At 31.6% G+C, this 20,038-nt stretch overlaps 2 protein-coding genes and 1 non-coding gene across 3 annotated transcripts; 1 reads left to right on the top strand and 2 right to left on the bottom strand.

Moving 5' to 3' along the window:
* The first annotated feature begins 2,188 nt into the window (after positions 1-2,188).
* Positions 2,189-5,814, top strand: LOC124931602 (sulfate transporter 3.1-like). Its single transcript, XM_047472113.1, has 10 exons — positions 2,189-2,305; positions 2,416-2,777; positions 3,352-3,731; positions 3,820-3,885; positions 3,968-4,081; positions 4,225-4,341; positions 4,426-4,552; positions 4,633-5,110; positions 5,198-5,366; positions 5,439-5,814. The coding sequence occupies exons 2-10, from the start codon at positions 2,420-2,422 to the stop codon at positions 5,634-5,636; spliced, it is 2,007 nt and encodes a 668-aa protein (XP_047328069.1). The 5' UTR covers positions 2,189-2,305; positions 2,416-2,419; the 3' UTR covers positions 5,637-5,814.
* On the bottom strand, positions 4,137-4,209 carry TRNAE-CUC. The gene has a single exon. It is a non-coding gene; the product is annotated as a tRNA-Glu (tRNA).
* Positions 5,815-7,146: 1,332 nt separating the features above from the next.
* Positions 7,147-13,950, bottom strand: LOC124932976 (protein NETWORKED 1D). Its single transcript, XM_047473697.1, has 4 exons — positions 13,771-13,950; positions 13,143-13,367; positions 9,006-13,057; positions 7,147-8,489 (listed from the first exon to the last, which is right to left on the bottom strand). Exons 2-4 carry the CDS (start codon positions 13,243-13,245, stop codon positions 7,440-7,442), a joined length of 5,205 nt encoding a protein of 1,734 aa, XP_047329653.1. The 5' UTR covers positions 13,246-13,367; positions 13,771-13,950; the 3' UTR covers positions 7,147-7,439.
* Positions 13,951-20,038: the final 6,088 nt, after the last annotated feature.

The raw sequence follows: 20,038 nt of genomic DNA, 5'->3' as shown, positions 1-20,038 counted from the left end.
TTATATTTAGATAGCGTTAGTGTTTATAAGCATAAAATAGAAGGATATGTAATGAATTTGGTTTCCTATGTGCCCCAAAACCACCACAGCACAGGAAATATATCAATTGGGTGACTTAAGCACCCGGAGCAAAACTTTTTTTTTGTCAGATAGTTTGATGGTGATAACTGAGAGGGATTCAGTGATTAAATTTTGTTTGATTCCTTAGGTCTAATAATATTTTATAATAAATAATTATTTTTAAAAAATAATAAACATATGTGGGCACATATATAATAATTATTATATTAACTACTTAGTGGCTAATGTTTTTAAATTAAAAAATTTCTGTTACATATTACTTTGGCTTCAATTTCTTTAGTCACCCAAATTTATAAATTATTATTGTTTGATTTGAATTTAAAATATTGTATAATTATATAAGGTTTACAATTTTGTATTTTGTTTTAGAGTATATACAAAGTTTATCCTTTTAATTAATTAAAAAAAATGAATTTAAAATTATTTTTATAATTTAATATTTATTTATTTATTATTGTTCTCTTAATTTATTTATTATTACAAACTATTATACTATAATTATTATTTAACAATGTAAATATTATATTTAAAAACTAATCTAATTTTAATTAAAATATAAAAATTAGTTATAATATAAATGGTAACTTATATTTATTTTATTTAAATATTATTGATAAAATAAAAATAAAAATATAATAAACAATATTATTTATAATCCAATTGAAGTATAAAAAATTATAATAATAATAATTAATAAAATTATCATTATAATATATATATATATATTTAATTAAAAATTATAATATTGAACTATTTGAAAAAATTAATAATATATTTTAAAATTATTATATAAATAATAAAACTAATTAAAATATATTTAATATATTATATAATAATATTAATAAAATGTATAACAAGAAATTAAAATTTTAGTTGTATAAAAAGTTATAGGCGAATTAATTATAATAGTAAAAATCTAACAAAATATCATATTAATTAATGATAGGGAACGCGAATTTGGGGCCGCGAAAGTCCGCGAATATTGGATATTCTGTTTAATCACAGAATATTCTCTCCTCTCTTGTTAATTTATTTCTCTCACTCTTATTTATCTCTCATCTCTTTCATTAATTATTTTCCCTCCTCTCTCCCACTAATTAATTTATTTCCTCTATTAATTAATTTATCTCGATTATTAATTAATTTATCATTTTTTTTCCAATTTATTAATCTATTTTCTCGGTAGATATTAAGTTTTTTATTAATAATTATTAAAAATATTTTTTAAATTATAAACCCTAAACTCTAAATTCCAAACCCTAAATTCTAAATCTTAAATCCTAAACCCTAAACTCTCATTTCTTCTTTCTTTTTCTTATTATTTTTTCATATTTTTTTAGTTTTATTACTTATAAATGTTTATCTAATATTTTTATTCTCACGAAATTTTTTCCACTCATTTCTTTGATAAATTCATAATTCAACTAAATATAGATAAGAGATATTAATTATGGTTTAAGATTTAGGGTTTATAATTTAGGGTTTAGAGATTATGGTTTAAATAAATTAATTAACAAGAAGAGAGAGAAATTAATTAATTCATAAAAGAAGAGAAATTAAGAGAGATAAATTAATTAATTCATAAAGAAGAGAAATTAAGAGAGAAATTAAGTAAGAAGAGAGAGAAATTAATTAATAAAAGAAGATAGAATATTCGGTGTTTTATGAGAATATTCTATTTTCGCGGACTTTCGCGGCCCCAGATTCGCGTTCCCTATCATTACTCTAATTAAAATAATGGGATAGTTTCAATTATACCAACATATTTATACATATACTACTCATATTTTTACCCATTGTTTTAATTAGTAAAGTAAATGAAAATAAAATAATTATGTAAATAAAATAATTTGGATGGGTATAAAACAGTTTGTCATCTATCATTTTGTATATGTACATGTATGAGTATGTTGGTATAGTTGAAACATTACCCATTGTTTTAATTAGTAAAATGAATGAAAAAAATTAAATTATGTAAATAAAATAGTTTGGATGGGTAGTAAATTAATAAAAATATTTGAAGAATGGTCCCACCTCCCACCAGCATATGTTGTTCTGGTTTTTCTATATAAACCGGCACCGGATTCAGCCCACTCCCCAACTTTCACTCTCAAAAAACTCCCAACCTTCCACATTTTCTTAGATCTCAAAAACAAACCAACCAACCAACCGCATTATCATCGATCACTTAGGTCCTAAACTCCTAGGAACCAACAGCCTAAAGGTTAGTTTGATTCAACTGCATGTTTGTTCAAAATCTTTATTTGAAGTCATCGTGTTTTAAATTGATGATATCTTATTCATTCAACTCAAACTACTGCTTTTTTTTCTTAGATCCATGGGGAATGTCGGTGACGAATATTATATGGCGAAGACACCGGACAAGGCGGCCGCGGACTGTGGAACCCACAAGGTTGAAGTCCCACCTTACCGGCCGTTTCTTATGTCCTTCAAGGACTCAATGAAGGAGACCTTCTTCCCGGACGATCCCTTCCGACAGTTCAAGAACCAGTCGATGTGTCGGAAGTTGGTTCTAGGTCTGCAGTATTTTCTGCCCATCTTAGAGTGGGCCCCACGCTACACTTTCGATTACCTCAAGGCTGACGTTATCGCTGGAATCACCATAGCCAGTCTGGCCATCCCTCAGGGTATCAGTTATGCCAAGCTAGCTAACTTGCCACCTATTCTAGGCTTGTGTAAGTAACTTTATATATTTTATATTTATATATATAATAGCGCCATGCATGCATGCACTGGTGTAGCCACCACGTGTACATATATATAATAGGCTAATCGTATTATTTTACTTTTTTATATAGAGAGAGAATATTTCTGAATTCTGATAATAATTATAATAATAATTCAGTACAGTGGTCCACCACTATACTAATAAAACAGACTAACTAGCTCAAACCCCTACGATCAGTGGACCATAAAAAAAAATTGAAATTCATCCTCTTGATTAGATCAGAGTTATATTGAAATTTTTAGGGCTGTTTTCTGTTCCTCGTTGTATACCAGAATCTTAAAATTCTAACAACTTTTTTAATTTCATGTTCGGGGAAGAAAAAAATAATAATATTCTATCTTTTATTTAAGTCATAATCCTTCCCTTTGTTATCTGACCCAATCGAAACAAATCAGTTATTTCTAATAAGATACCAAATACGGTTTTTGTGTGATTTAGATTTTAAATTCTGGCTCCGCCTCATGAATTGTATTATTCCATATTCATATCTTAGCGGTACAATGCAATAATTAATAATGTAGATTCGAGCTTTGTACCGCCTTTGGTATACGCGATGATGGGAAGCTCAAAGGACTTGGCAGTTGGGACGGTTGCAGTTGGATCGCTTCTAACCGCATCTATGTTGGGGAGTGTAGTGAATGCCAAGGAGGATCCGACCATTTATCTCCATTTGGCTTTCACAGCCACCTTCTTTGCCGGACTTTTTCAAGCTACTTTGGGTATCTTAAGGTTAGGATTTATTGTGGATTTCCTGTCACATGCAACAATAGTAGGGTTCATGGGAGGGGCAGCAACGGTGGTGTGCTTGCAGCAACTAAAAGGAATTCTTGGTCTATCCCATTTCACACATGCCACTGATCTCATCTCTGTTATGAAATCCATCTTTTCCCAAACCCACAAGGTTCATATCAATCATTCAATCATTAATTCATCAAACTATTATATATCTCTTTCAATATTGATATAAATTCCATGCCCATGAATTGCAGTGGAGGTGGGAAAGTGCTGTTCTTGGCTGCTGTTTCCTTTTCTATCTCCTCCTAGCTAGACACTTTGTAAGTCATCATCATCATCATCAAACAAATATATAATACTTTTTTTTTTCTGATTTACAAACCTAATTCATTAATTGGGCAGAGTAAGAGAAGACCAAAGCTTTTCTGGATATCAGCCATGGCCCCTTTGACTTCAGTTATCTTGGGCAGCCTTCTTGTTTATCTTACTCATGCTGAAAATCATGGTGTTGAAGTTGTGAGTATTTTCTATCCTAAACTTCTACAAATGAAATAAAAAATATAAAAAAGATTTCTGTTGCCGGGAATCGAACCCGGGTCTTTCGGGTGAGAGCCGAATATCCTAACCGACTAGACTACAACGGAATTGTGTTTGTACAGATAGGAAAACTGAGTAAGGGATTAAATCCTCCATCAATAACGGACTTAGCATTCGGGTCCCCTTATCTTTCCACAGCCATCAAGACTGGCATTATTACTGGAGTTATTGCCCTAGCTGTAAGTCATTTCATTTTAATCTATTAGTTAATAATATAATTGGGTTGTAATTTATTTGTTAAATGACATGCATGATGCATGCAGGAAGGTATTGCAGTGGGAAGAAGCTTTGCCATGTTTAAAAATTACCATATTGATGGAAACAAAGAGATGATTGCTTTGGGGATGATGAACATAGTTGGTTCATGCACTTCATCTTACCTCACTTCAGGTTATACGCTAATTCATCATGGATATCAATCAATTTATCGTTTTTTTTTCTTTTCTTTATGTTGGGGGCTTGTGGTGCAGGGCCATTTTCAAGATCTGCGGTGAACTACAACGCCGGTTGCAAGACTGCGGTGTCTAACATTATAATGGCGGTTGCGGTCATGATAACTCTCCTTTTCTTGACGCCTCTGTTTTACTACACTCCCCTTGTGGTCTTATCAGCCATCATTATTTCCGCCATGCTCGGTCTAATAGACTATGAGGCTGCTGTCCATCTCTGGCACGTTGATAAGTTCGATTGTCTCGTCTGCATTAGCTCATATCTCGGTGTTGTCTTTGGTAGTGTCGAGATTGGTTTAGTCCTGGCTGTTGCATTGTCTCTACTAAGGGTAATATTGTTTGTGGCAAGGCCAAGGACAATAGAATTGGGAAATATTCCAAATTCAATGATCTACAGAAGTGTTGATCAGTACCCTAACCAAAACAAAGTTCCAGGGCTTCTAATTTTGAGGATTGACGCTCCCATTTATTTCGCAAACGCGAGTTACTTGAGAGAAAGGTGCGTTAGTTGTTAGTTCCTTCTAAATGTTATATTGAATAAGTTAATTAATGATTTTGACACAATCTGTTGTGAGGGAGGTTTCAGGGTTCTTAGGTGGATCGATGATGAAGAGGATAAAATAAAACTGTCGGGAGATACCGCCACCACATTGCAATATGTTGTCTTGGACTTCAGTGCTGTGGGTAATATTGATACAAGTGGGATAAGCATGTTGGAAGAAGTTAAGAAAACATTTGAGAGAAGAGGCCTCAAGGTTCAATTCTATATGCAACTCATCTTGTACTAATATAAATAGATCTCATGATTTTGTTTTTGTGATATGCAGCTTGTGTTGGCGAATCCGGGAGGAGAGGTGATGAAGAAGTTGAACAAGGCCAAATTTGTAGAAGAAATGGGCAATGAATGGATTTTCCTAACTGTAGGAGAAGCGGTTAGGGCTTGTAATTTCATGCTTCACTCTTTGAAGTCCAAGGCTACAACTGTTGATCATGATCACCAGCAATCATGGACTTGCAACGTTTAGAAGTGGAAACTCGAGAATAAGGGCATATATGAAAGTTTGAGTCCTCTAGACCAATTTTTGGTTTCTTTTCGCACTCTTATGTGGTTCGTGTTAATGTATCATTGTAATTTCCAATCGGATAATAGGAAGTCACCCATGACTTTGTTCGAATTTATGCAGAGTGTCGTTTAAAAACTTATTAAGAACTCTCTCGTCACAATCCCAACATTCATTATGTCACTTTTTCCTATCCATTCATTGGTCGCCAGTAGAATGGACACAATCATTAGGAATTTTTCTGAGATAACTTTAACTCTCTTAAATCACTCATTTGGTGAGATGGAACAAAACGAAGTTTGGCGTTGTTGACGGCGGACACGGAATCAAGGACTTCTCTCTTTTTCAACACTTCGTTCTCTGTAAATGTGGTGGAGATTTCTCAACGAAAACACAAATTTCTAAAAAAAGTAAAAGTAAATATCGCCAAGTACGGACTTCGAGATAATGAATAGATGCCTCTTTATGGGAGAAAGTTTATGGGTAGAAGCTTAAGGGCCGTATCTTTAAAACATAGGAGAAGCTCCACACCTTCTCATTTTTACGGTTGGTAACGATAAAAAAATCGATTTTTAGAATTATCTATAGCACTCCAGCGGAAAATTGTCAGAATCTTATCGAATTTTTTTTTAGATTTCTAATATAAAAGGGGTTAAAGTGACATATTGTTCTTATTAACTCAAATTTTTTTAAATAGACAATTTTCCACCGAAGAGGAGGTGAGACGAGATCTCCTCATATATGCTCTTATTAATGTTTCGATTGACCTAGAGACTAACAGAAAGTTTTATCTGTCCGGCTTTCCCGATTTTAAAACTTGGTACATTTATCATGCGTCTCTTCAAAAAACTTCATTCCGGTTTTCTTGAAAAGAGATGTAGAAATCAAAAATTACATAAAAAAAATCTCGTTTTTTTGTTGAAAAATTATTAATGAAGGAGTCTTGACATCTAACAAACTGAAAAAAAAAAAGATTTCATTTGGATAGCAGATACATCAATTTTTTAAAGAGTGAAGAATTTATTGATCATATTTTTCTTCATTGTGACCTTACCAAGAGCATGTGGGCTCTTCTGCAGAATCTCTTTCAATTTCAATGAGATACACCATCAAAAGTTGTTGATTTTTGGGTCAAATTGATTGAATTGTGTTTTAGCAACAAAATCGCGGACGACTAAAAACAAATTTTTCTCATCATGTGGTGGACAATCTGAAAAAAAAAAAAGAAATAAAAAATTTTTGAAAGAAAAAATTATGAATACGAGCCTCAATCCAAAAAAGAAGGGCTTGTATGGAATGGAAAACTTTCAATCTTATTGACATTTAAAATTCTTATGTCGTTTTCTTATTTATTGTTATGTTTTTTCCGTGTGACTAGTGTAAAAACAATTTCCAAAAGCAAGCCAATAACATCATTTTTGAAGTGGGAAATTCAGGCCATATAGAAGACAGAGCTCCTTAACAATGCACCATATACAAACACCAAGAAACATTGCTCAGCTTATTGTGAAAGAAACAAAACAGGTCATGTACAGAAGAAGTAAGAACCTGTAATACAAAAAGTTTAAAATGATGGGAAATTGCTCTCATACAAACAAACCTAGAGAGATTTTCTTTTTGATAGAAGTCTGAACTTATTCCAACATTCATTAACATATCTTATAATAATAAACACATATTAAATCTAGAAAGAAAGAAAAAATTAATAATGAAGCATGAAACATATATAAACCCTACTGTAATGCCGATCTCAATCTGGAAAAATACTCAGTCTCCCTTAGTTGGCGGCTGGACACACCCACAAAATTTCATATTCTTCTGTTTCTGGCTACTAGATTTTCCATTGCCATAGAGATAATCGCTTAGAAGAACTCTTCTTTTAAATTCGGAGATTCTGGTGGTTTTTCCTTTACTTTCCTTCTGATCCTCCACTTTGAGCAACACAAATTGAATCTTCTGCACTTCCAATTGTAGCCGCCCAATTTTCTCAGACAGTTTTCGCGCCTGATCAATGACTCTAGATCTCTTGGTCTCCCTGTTCTCGTCAAAATCTATTGATTTCCAATCAGATGGTAGAGTTTTCTCTTCAATATTCTTCACCAGTTTTGCATTTTGCTCGATTAATTGCTGCATAGTTGCCTCCGATTCTTCAAGCTGCTCTTTCAATGTGTCCCAGTCCACTAAAGTCTTTCTCTTGCCTCTCTTCTCGGTAATCATCATTTTTGTCTTCAAGTCTTGAACCGTAATCTGAACGTTCATCAGTTTCTGGACGTCAGAATCTAGCCTTTCCAAAATCCTCCTCTTGCCAATTTCCCGACGAGAACTGGAAAATCTGCGGGAAATCTCTTGTTTGTCCACAACGCTCATTTCCTTCTCAAAGAAAATCTCTGAACTGGTATTGCGGTTTTTCTCTTTAACTGCCTTTATCTCATCACCCTCAGAATTTCTTCTTGATACCGGCAAATCATAATCTGTATCCGCATTCTCTTTCTTGCTTATACCATATACTTGATCAAGCATAATATCTTTCGTCATAAGCCCGTTCTCCATTTCAGATATTTCTGAAGAAGGCTCATGATTTAGCTTGTCCGAGCTGGTCTTGGAAACCAAATCTTCGATCTGCTTCATTGCAGCTGCAAGTTTAGCATCAGTGTCTATGTTCCTTTGTGTTGCCACACTTTCCATTTGGAAAATGGCCTGTTCAACAACTCTAAGCCTGGTTTGGAGATCCATCAACTCTGAAACTGCATCTACCTTTGTTTGGCCTTCACTTACTTTGTCGCAGCTTTCAATAGGGTCACTCAACGTTTCCATTTCCTGAGCAGATAATAAGGGCAGAAAACTTGTTAATTGAACTCCAAATTATCTGACCAATATGCATTGAAATTCTCTTCATCAAGACGGAAAATAATTTGTATACCAAATGAAGTAAGAAATAACAAAAGAATCTGGATCATGATGCAGAAAACAAACTTGTTTCGAAAAAGAAAAACTGACGCTTGTGGCAAGATATTAGTTTCCAAATATGCTCATTTATCTTCTCAAAACAAAATAAATAGGCTACAAACAGTAAAATTGTAATAATACTGCCAAATCCCAAGGCCCACTTTTTGAAAATAAGTTCAAAATTCATTCATAACCAAATCATGCAATTTTTGAACTGAACCACCCCCCTCAAAAAAGGAAAGCACGGGAGTCATGCTAATAGCAATATGGATTGAAAAGAAACAGCATATTGAAATGGATATCATCGTTGGAGTCACATCAAAAACATGCCAAAGCAGTTATAAGTTAAGCTTTAGGTTATTATTCACATAAATAAATCAGTAGTACCTTTTCTTTATGATTGTCAGTGTCTTGATCCTTTGGGTTGAAAAGTGTATGGTTTTCCAAGGAAGATACAACATCGTTCAAGGAAATGAGGGCAGGAATATAAGCAGCTAACTGAGCTCTGAGTTCTCCATTTTCACCCTCCACGTGACCGACAGTTTCCTTGAGTTGTTCAATTTCTGTGTCTTTACAAACCATTTCATCTTCAAGACTTTTAAGAGCTCCATCAAGCTCGTGGGCGTTCTCTTCCATTAGAATCTTAGAAATCTCAGAAGCCTGCAGCTTGTCGTAAAACACGGTTGCCTCAGTTTCCCATATTTCTTTATCAACCCTAGAACTCTCCAACTGAGAGCACAATGTACTCTCTCTTGTACTCGATCTTTCATATTCATCACGCACTCGATAGAGTTCAGACTCGAGTTCCATATTTACTTCACCAAGGCGACCATTCTCCTTTTTCATGTCATCATTGTCTTCCGATATATTTAGAATCTGCTTTTTATGATCTTCCATGGCCATCTTAAGCCCGCTATTCTCCATTGTCAGAGCCTCCACTGCAATCTGAAACTCTGATTTCTCCCTCTCAAGGTCTGTCAGTTTAGATCCTGTTTCAGAGAGCTCCTTTTCCTTCAGGCTTAAGAAATTCTTCTTTTCCAAGATTTCACAACCCAATTGTTCATTGACGGATCTAGCTGTTCTCAACTCATCCTCCGTATCCTTCAGGGTCTCTTTGAAAAGCAAACGGTCAACTTCTGAAAACACTAACGTCTCTTCCATTGTTCTCAGTTTAACATCAAGGGAATGTTTAATAGCGTGAACATTGTCTAGATCTTCTCCAAGTTTTTGGAGTTCCATTACTTTGTCATCAATGAAGTTCTTATAAACAAAAGAAATATTACTCATAGATAGAGCTTCAGAAAGAACAAACAAATTTTGCTCTTCTAGATTATGGTTCCTCTCCTCTGAGTCCAAGAACTGAACTGACACTAGCCTTTTCTCTTCAAGAGTCTTAGAGCTCTCCAATTGCAAATTTTCATAAGCCCTCTGGATATCTGACAACTTGCAGTTAAGATTCTCTATCTGAGACATTAATTCCTCCTCCTTTTGATCTCTTTCCTTCATTTGATAATGCAATTCTTTATTTGTATGAAGAAGTTCACGGGTCTCAATATGCAGGACTGACAGCTGCTCATTCCGGTCACTCAGTTCTTTATCAACATCCTGTTTCTCCTTCTCAAGAATCTTCAGTTCTATGCTCAATTGCCTGAGAAGAGCAAAGAAAACAGATATCTCCACAGCTAACCGCTTATTTTCATCACGGGTCAAATACAGATCCGATTTTAAATCTTCCAGCTTGCTTACTACTCGGTTCAGACTTGTTTGGTCTCGTCCAATCTTTTCTCCATCCTCGTTGCCTACTTCAATTTCGAGAACCTTCAATAACTGATATAGACCTGTCCTGAAGATCTTCAACTGCTCGGAGAAGGATTCAGCTTCTGCTTGTTTCTCGAGATTCTGAAGCTCTAACTCGGATATAAGTTTTTCAGATGATTTGGATGCTTCCATGAGTTTGTGGCACTCAATCAACAGACCCTGACTCTTTTGTTTGAGCTCTTGAGCAGATTTCTTTAACACGAAGATTTCAATTTGAGAATCCATGGATTTTTCAATCTCTTCATCGAGTTCTCCTCTTTTCAGTTGACATTCTTCTTCCAGAAGATTAATCCGAGATTGCATTATGGTCGCCTGTGTCTCGCTCCTCTTGGCGAAAAGAGAATGCTCTTGCTTTTCTGCATCCAAAGAAACCTGAATTTCTAGGACTTTAGAGAGAGCGACATGTCTCTCTTTCTCCAAAGCCTGTGATTTCTCCTCAAGCTCTGCATACAATTTCTGAAGATCTTCTAGCCTTTGCTGAGTAATTTCCACCTGAGACTTGAGATTACCTTTTTCATTGATAAGTTCAGATTTCTCATTTTGGAGCAACTGGCAGGAATCCTCCAGTTTTATCAATTTATCCTTCAGCCCATCTAATTCGTCGTGTGCATCAGAAAGGGAATTTTCCAAGAACGTGTTTTTCTCGGAAAGCTTCTGCAAATTTTCGGTAGTTTCCTTTAACTGAGTCATTAGAACAGTTTTCTCATCAATAATAGCAGATTTTTCCACCAAAAGAGATTCGATTGATTCTTCCAACACTTTTATATTGGTTCTAGCCTCCTCCAACTCAGAACCCAACTTCAAAAGTGAATTCTCCAGCAGAGCATTTTTCTCCAAAAGTTTCTCCAATATTTCCAGCTTCTCCAAGAGGGCGATTTTTTCACTTGTTTCTCTCTCTATATTTTCTTTCAGCCCCAAATTCTCATCTTGCAATTCTCTTACTGACGACTCCAGAGAATCCGGCTTAAACCCAACTGCATCTATCTGGGATAATATAGTCTGATGCTTTTCGTTAAATACATTCATTTCTTCCTTTAGACAATAGATTTCCTGTTGAAGAGCATTCCTCTCGTCAACTCGAACCTCAACCTCCCCCTCTAGTTTTTCCTTCACCTCTCTCAAGCCCAATACCTCACCTTGCATGTTCTTTATTGACACTGCTGAAGATGAATTCAGATCGTTGAGGCTCTTGTTCTCCTCCAACATCTTCTGGACATCATCACGCAAACTCTCATTTTGTGTCTCAAAGTCACTTAGGAGTCGAAGTTTATTTTGCAGCTCCAAAGAAACGTATCTCATCTCTTCCTGGGTTTTTGAATGCAAATGCTGCAGTGTCTGGAAAGCAGTTTCAGCCTCCACAAAACGTATTCTCTCTTCTTGTAGACTTGCCCATAACCTTCCCAATTCATCTTGTTTTTCCGTAAGTTCATGCCCTTGAGAACTCATCTTCATTGCTGCAGATTCTAGCTCAGAATGAAGAGATTGGTTTGATTGTTCCAATAGAAGACGTTTTTCTTCAGCATCCTTAAGCTTCTCAACATTGTTTTCTATTTCACTCTTAAGCTTATTGATTTCTTCTTCCAAACAATGAATATTAAGCTGCAAACTAGAAATTGTCTCCAAGCACTGCTGATAGTTAAGAGCTGCAACTTCCTTCTCTTCCTTCGTTTTATGGAGAGCTTGCTTCAATGATTCTACTTCAGATTCAGCTTTCTCAGCTTGTTCCTTAAATCTTCTGGAATCTTCTTGAGCAACCAGTAATTTTGCATCTAGAGCCGATATTTTCTCTAAAGCCTCTGTATATTGACCAAAAGCAGCAGTCTTTTCTAACTCCACTGAAGCAAGTTCTTGCTTCACGGATTGAACATCAGTCTCGGCTATAGTTGCTTGATTGGTTAGTTCCTCGGTTTTTTCCTTCGAATCAGATAGATCTCTCTCAAGGTTAGATATCTTCTCTAGACATTGCTCATATTGGAGAAGGCTGGCTTCCTTTGCCTCATTTAGTTTATCAATCACTTCTCGCAAAGACTGAACTTGACCCTCTGCCCTATCAGCTCTCTCGTTAAGACCACTTGAACTCGTTTGTGCTTTAGAGAGTTCCTCATGTATTATAGACAATTGTTTCTGACTTTTTTGGTATTCATCCTGGCCAATCACTTTTTCAGTTTCTAACTTGGCAAGTGATTCCTTCAAGGTTTGGATCTCCTTCTCGAGTCTATGTATCTCTTCTGAGCTACTATCATCCACCTCGTTGAAATTAAGGCCTCTTCTCGACTTTATAGAGTCAAACCGGTTGGTTACAGAATCAGATTCTTCGCTGTATCCTCCATTCCTCTTTCCAGCATCATCCTTCTCAGGAGTTTGAGTATCAGTTTCTGAATCATCACCCAACAGCATGGGCATTTGGTTAGGAAATGCTTCTGACATTGTCTTGTGGGCCTGTTTAAGGACACCAGTTGCATTGTCATATCGTTCAGCCAAGGCCCGATAAGCTCGATAGAACTCTTCCACCAGTTTCATGAGCTCCGGACGCTTCTTATAGTACATCTCTGCCCTCCTCGCAAAGGAATCCGCATCCTCTTCGATAAGCTTGATCATCGCCTTTACTTTTGAGTCCATATCTGCTCAGATGAAAAGGGATTATGTTTATCAAGAATAAACTCAGTAAAACAGATGCTATCATTAAGTGAACAGAACAGAACAAACCTGTGAGATTCTCTTGCAACCATTTTGAGTTCTTGGGGCTTATGTGACTATCCCACCACCAAGAATACATTCGTCTAGAATTCTTATGCAGACGCGTCGCCATATCTTCTGTTATTCAGCTATCCAGAGGCTTGATAATTAAAGGCTGACCAGAATTTATAAAGGAAACCCCAATTCAATAACTAAAAGGCAGAATTGAGGATTTCAAGCGGAAACTCCCGCACCTGGTAAAAAACAGTTCGCTAGACATCAGTACTGCTAGCAGATATTCAGATCATGAAGAAAAGTATAAGAATCTGCTATGAAACCACATGATCTAGCAAGATGAACAACAGAAACCAGTAGAGAACGAATAAAGCTGGCTAGTCTTCAAACAACTGAAACGAATACATCCGATCAATCACAACTGAAAGGAAGAATCAGATCAAGAATCTTAAACTTCCTTCAGAAAATTAACAGAATGATGATATACTCAATAATCAAGCAACTAAATCGCCGTGTTTAATCAATCAATCAACAAGCAACCTCAAAATCACAAACAAGCGAGGGATCAAAAGTCCGGAAAGTACAAAACAACTTTTATCATCAGATTTCAATAGAAATTGATGCTATGGAAATCTGAGCTCACCAAAAGAGAATAGAACTGTTTGACTGGCAGCTTCTTGCTGCTTCGCTTTCCTCTCAAGTCTCACCTCACCAAACCTCCATCGGCATTCTCTCTCCTCTTCTTTCTCTCTCAAGAATCTTCATGGGGTTCAATGCCGCGCTGGAAACACTGTGGGATCCTATGAGGAACTGTAACATTTGGGAAAGGAAGAAGAAAAAGAAACGAAAAAGGGGGACAAAAGTGGAAATTACATAACGGACGTAGAGAGAGAAAGAAAAGACGTTTTAAACATAACCATTTTCATTATTTCTTTTATCAATAATGTGATATCAAATAAATGAAAAATGTCCCCCAAAATAAATTATTAATTTGAATTTAGAACATTGATATGACGGTTTTAACCCTCTATTTATTTTACAATAATTTTGTCTTCTTGTTGAAGAAAGGTGATTGCCCAACCCCCCACCTAGCCTCAAGATTTGTTTTTTCAGCTTATTGTATAAGTTTCCTAAGGTCTTGTTTGTTTTCTTAATAACAATATGTTATATTAAATAAGTAACGTGGATTTTGAAGATAATTAATTCTAACCAAACAAGGCTTGAGTGAGATTAATAATTATGAAATTTAATTTTGTGGAGCTTAGCAATTACAGCTTGGATCTGCGTCACACTTGATGTAATCAAGACCCATTTGACTACGACTCCTTACAATAATTATAATTATTATACATAGTGTCAAAAAGCATGCTTTAATTTATCCAAACAGATATTATTTTAATTATTTATATAAAAAAAATTATGAAGAATCTTATGGGATTTATTAATTTCTAGTCAGGTATACTTTATTTCTATATAAGATGTTCAAATCTGTACTTAATTAATTCTTATAAAATATGATATAATAACTTCACCACTTAGAATCTATATATATTATATATATAATGATACTTAATTTTTAAAGTGTCCGGATTGCCAGGTTGAGAGATGTGGTTAATTTGGATATATGTGAGAGTAAATGGATATTTGGTTCGGATTGTGGGTTGACCCGCCCATAAACTTAAAATGGTTAATAATAAAATTAAAAATGCTATAGGTATGGTTCGAACTTGCAACCTAACAAAATCAAGTACAACTTTTTAACCAACTAGGCTAATAACACTTTATATTTTAAATTTAACCCAAAATTTGATAAACGCGTGACATTTTAACAATATAAGTTCAATTTTTTAACTAACTAATCTATATATATATAATGATGCTTAATTTTTAAAGTGTCCGGATTGCCGGGTCGAGAGCTGTGGTTAATTTGGATATATGTGAGAGTAAATGAATATTTGGGTCGGATTGTGGATTGACCCGCCCATAAACTTAAAACGGTTAAAAATAAAATTAAAAATACTATAGGCATGGTTTGAACTTGCAACCTAACAAAACAAGTACAACCCTTTAACCAACTAGGCTAATAACACTATATATTTTAAATTCAACCCAAAATTTGATAAACGCGTGACATTTTAACAATATAAGTTCAACTTTTTAACTAACTAATCTATATATATATATATAATGATGTTTAATTTTTAAAGTGTCCGGATTTCCGGGTCGAGAGCTGTGGTTAATTTGGATATATGTCATAGTAAATGGATACTTGGGTCGGATTGTGGGTTGACCCGCCCATAAAAATTTTGCCGTAATATTTTTTTCACTATTTTTTATATTATTACTCGTGCAAATGCACGGGATACATGCTAGTTTGTATTAACTATGATATCCTTCATTAATTAAACCAAACAATCTATAATTAATCAAAATATTTTTATTTTTTAATTAATATTTTATAAGTATTTTTTATCTATTAACTTAATATTTTGTAATTCATAGAAACAAAATTAATAAATAATCCAAATTCTAAAAAAAAAACTTAGATGAAATATTATGGAGTTTGTTGATCTAAAATTATTTGAGTTTTTATAGTAATTTAAAATTAATAATATTTAATGAAAAATTTTTATTACTTAGATTAAAAATTGATTTTATATTCAATTAAAAATGTATTATATTAAATAAAAATATTTTAATACTTTTATTGATAAATTAAATAATATAATAAAAAAATTATAAAAAAATACAATTTAAAGAGCTCATGAGTTAGGGCTTATTCGGGTAGTGGATTATTTAAAACACAAAGAGAGAAGAAAAAAAATGTACTAATAAGTGATGATTTTAAGAAAATAATTATTTTTTTATAAAATATAAAATATTTTAGTATTTTAATTAATTAATTAAATGATATAATTGATGAGAGACGATAAAAATGATGGTTGATTTGGTTAAGAATATTTTAATAGCTTTAGATAAAAATTAATAACTTGTAAAACAAAATTAAAAAAATATAAAAATAGAAAGTCTTAATCAATTTGGGTTATTTAAAGAAACAAAGGTAATCAAACATAATTTGAATTCCTATGTCATCCATTGAAGTCATTTTGATTCATTAATAAAACACTCAAATACATTATTTTTTATTTTATTATTATTATATATTAATATATATTAATATTTTGTATTAATTTTATCCTAACTCTTAAAAATTATAAATAATCATTATTTCCAATATTTTAAAAAAAAAAATAATAGTTTGAAAAAAAATTGAAAGAGAGAATAAAAAAAATTAACTTACAATCTGATTGGCTGGAAAAATAAAATAATTTATTTTTATTCTCATATTTTTTATTTTCAATCAATCAAGTGATATTACAAATTATTCTCTAATTCTCCCCCAATTTTCCTACTTACCACTCTTTTATTAAGAAACCCAAATTCAAATATGGCCTAAGTTATGAGGAGGGTGGATTTATTTATATTGTGATAATAGTATTTTTAAAAATTAAAATGTTTTAAAGGATAATGTAATTAATTTTATAATACAATAATTGAATTATTAAAATAAAATAATATTTAAAAGAGATATGATAGGACTGTCCGATAACACAATATGAAAAAGTAGGAGTATGGGCGGTGGCACTTGGCAGCAACGCTCACAAAATCTGACAAAATTTTCCACTTTCAGTGGGACCCGCCTCCTAAAGTTGCCACCTCCTTTATTAATGTTAGTTGGATTACAATTGGACGGATCGGATCATTCCAAATATATATACATATAATATAAATTGTTTCTTTATTTAATAAAATAATCTAAATATAATAACTTTGACAAAACTATTTTAATATACAAAATAATAGTTTTTATAAAATCGTTGTTACTTGTTAGTCCTCTTAAAACGTTTTATGATGCTTTCATGTTTCGTGTATGAATTGAATCCTTAATTAGGTTTTAAATTTCTCTTTTTGACTCTAATTGAATTGAATTAGTCCTTGTGTTTTAAACTTTTTTCTTTTGACTATAATTGATTAATTGGGTCTAATTTTTTTAATTAAATTATATTTTTTCTTTATAATTATTATTAGTTAACAGAGAGTTAATTGGGTTACTTTTACTAAAAGGATAATTGTTAGTCAAATAAAAGTGTTTTATTTTGATTTCAATTTTTTGGGTATGAAATTGTGTATTTGTTATCCAGCTTGGGAAATGTGTTAAAAACCGATCAGTTTTATTTAAATAAAAAAGCTAACAAAGTTAAAGTCTAACAAACTGAAAATAAATCTTATTCATAAAAAAGGAGAAGATAATACTGAGTTAACTCAATCTTAGGCTAAATTTGACTTAGATTAACCAAATCTATGTGACCAAAATCTGATATTAGGGTCACCTTCTTCCATAATTATTATACTAATTATAGAATTATATGATTAAGTTAATCTTAATTTTTAAAGAATTTTCAATTTAATTAATTAAAGTGTTAATTTAATTCAACTTTAATTATTTAATTACTTGGTAACATTTATCTGTCAAACTGACTGGCTAAATTAACAGTATTAATGTTATGTTGAATAATATTTATAATCAAATTAAGTTAACAATATTGTATGCATATATATATATTTTTTATTATACATACTTTTATATGTGATATTAAGATTATTCATGATTTTCATATAGCTTAAATTACTTTATCATGATTTGATTCTTAATGATCAAACTATTTTTAAAAAATCATATTACGGCCATCTAAGGTGTACCGTGTATGTTTAATTTAGATTATTTAATTTGTAGTAGAATTATTTGTTTATTTACAGAAATATATTTAAGTTCAAATTATTAAGAAAAAGAATTAGGAGGGAAACTTAACATCCAAGTGTAACAATGAAAGTAAGAATTGGACGGTTAGGATGGTTTAATCGTGACCCCACGTAGATGATGAACCATTATGATTGATGCATGTGAAATGTGATCCCACTCGGATTGATTGCTAGCTAGCTTCTACGTCATGATCCCACTATTAGCTTCGCTTCCTACCATGTAAGGGCTGACAAACCGAACCAACTTAAAATAATTTTGTTGTTAACTTAACAAATAATAAGAAAATTATAATAAAATTAGATAGATAAATATAAGTTTTATTATTTAAAAAAAATAGATAAAAAAATAGTATATTAAATTAAAAATTTTAAAAAATTAGCTAAAGAGCAATGTCACATTATAGTTAAGCTCGTCTAAGGGCAATACAACCAAAATGCAATTGCATGTCTCACTTTTTTTTTTTTTTTTTTTTTTAGAGGTTTTCAAAATTTTAATTATTAATATATAATATTAATATTAATATATTATAAAATATATATATTTTACTGTATAATATTATATTCTTTTTATATACTTATTTTTTTATAATACGATTAATTTTTTTCTCTTTACATATTCTATAATAATATATTACTTTTCTCTCTATTTTATAATATTATATATAATATATTAATTTTTCTCTCTCCATATTATATCCAATATAATATAAAAATATATTAATTTTTTTCACTCTCTATTGTAATTTGTAAACGATTTTATTATTTTTTATAGCATTTTTTATCCTTAATAATATGTTTATTTTCTATATATCTTTATTGTAGCTCTTTTATATCAATAACTTTAATTATATTGTTATATTGTATTCATCTTTCCATCTTTAATATTTTGTTTTTTTTTTATCATAAATTCAACCCATTTTTGAGGTTACATCTTAACGCTCGATCTTAAATTTATTTTTTATTTGTTCTTATTCTTATGTTTATCATTATAATCTCTTATTATTTTAAAATATTTATCATATTTTTTTTCAAAACATATTAATACCTACTATTATAGATATTTTTTTTCTTTTTTTGAAATCAATGATTTAGTTATATATTTAATTTGTATATTCAATATGTTTTTGATAAAATGTATAACTATAATATTTATTTTAATTTTAAAAGTCACAAAATTTAAATTTGCATTAGGCCTCCCAACTCTCGGACCAATCATGTGGGTAGGTACCGTTATAAAGAATTATTAAATCTATATATTGTTAATATATAATATATATATATATATATATATATATATATATATATATTAAATCTTTAACAAGTCAACTATATTGTATTTAAGTTAATTGGATTACTTAGTTTGTATTTGGACTCTTGTTTTTATATGATTCCTAAATGATGTGCATAGAGAAATAAGAACAGTAAGTTTGATATATTCTTTGGAGAATATTAAGCTATTTATAATATATATATATATATATATATATATATATATATATATATTATTTTTTTCACTGGTATATAAAGTCCGTTTAGGGTTGGCTGGCCTTGTCTAGTATATAAGCTGACTTGGTTAGATACGGACACTCATAAGAAAACGATATAATTAGTAATGTTTTTTTTTTTCTAATTCGGAAATGATATATTTGTTTTTCATCCACAACTCCTTCAACAAAGTAACTTATTTTGCTCTTCGGGCTTGATTGATATTGGTTATTGAGGAGGGTTTATTGAGATTTTTTAAATTATATTGTTTGATAAAAATGTAAAATTTGAATTTTTAATTGAATATATTATAATGTCTTTTTTGTATTAAAATTTTTAATTTTTAAAAATAATATAAAAATATTTTAGGATTTTAATTAATGAATTGTATTATTTAATGATTAAAATTAAATTTATGTAGTATATGTTTTGGATGATAATCAGAAAAAAAAATCAAAAAAAAAATCAAACTATATCCTGGTGATGCTTTGAAATTTTCTGTCATTCTCAAAATTTCGTTCTTCTTGTTTTTAATGTTTGTAATATTTATGTATGACATGTTTCTGTCAAGCCTAACTCTTCCAATTAGTGCTTTCTAATTCAAT

Source organism: Impatiens glandulifera, chromosome 3 (genome assembly GCF_907164915.1).
Source record: "Impatiens glandulifera chromosome 3, dImpGla2.1, whole genome shotgun sequence".
NCBI lineage: Eukaryota > Viridiplantae > Streptophyta > Magnoliopsida > Ericales > Balsaminaceae > Impatiens > Impatiens glandulifera.
This window is presented reverse-complemented; position numbering and strand designations above follow the sequence as displayed.

What these genes read in the sequence shown, in the direction of transcription:
- LOC124931602 (XM_047472113.1), top strand. Translation starts at nt 2,420, where the DNA reads ATGGGGAATGTCGGTGACGAATATTATATGGCGAAGACACCGGACAAG. An exon ending in GCCACCTATTCTAGGCTTGT is followed by an intron (nt 2,778 to 3,351) that starts GTAAGTAACTTT and finishes TTAATAATGTAG; the next exon opens with ATTCGAGCTTTGTACCGCCT. An exon ending in TCCTCCTAGCTAGACACTTT is followed by an intron (nt 3,886 to 3,967) that starts GTAAGTCATCAT and finishes TTAATTGGGCAG; the next exon opens with AGTAAGAGAAGACCAAAGCT.
- LOC124932976 (XM_047473697.1), bottom strand. Translation starts at nt 13,245, where the DNA reads ATGGCGACGCGTCTGCATAAGAATTCTAGACGAATGTATTCTTGGTGG. An exon ending in GTTGCAAGAGAATCTCACAG is followed by an intron (nt 13,058 to 13,142) that starts GTTTGTTCTGTT and finishes TCATCTGAGCAG; the next exon opens with ATATGGACTCAAAAGTAAAG. An exon ending in CTGACAATCATAAAGAAAAG is followed by an intron (nt 8,490 to 9,005) that starts GTACTACTGATT and finishes TTATCTGCTCAG; the next exon opens with GAAATGGAAACGTTGAGTGA.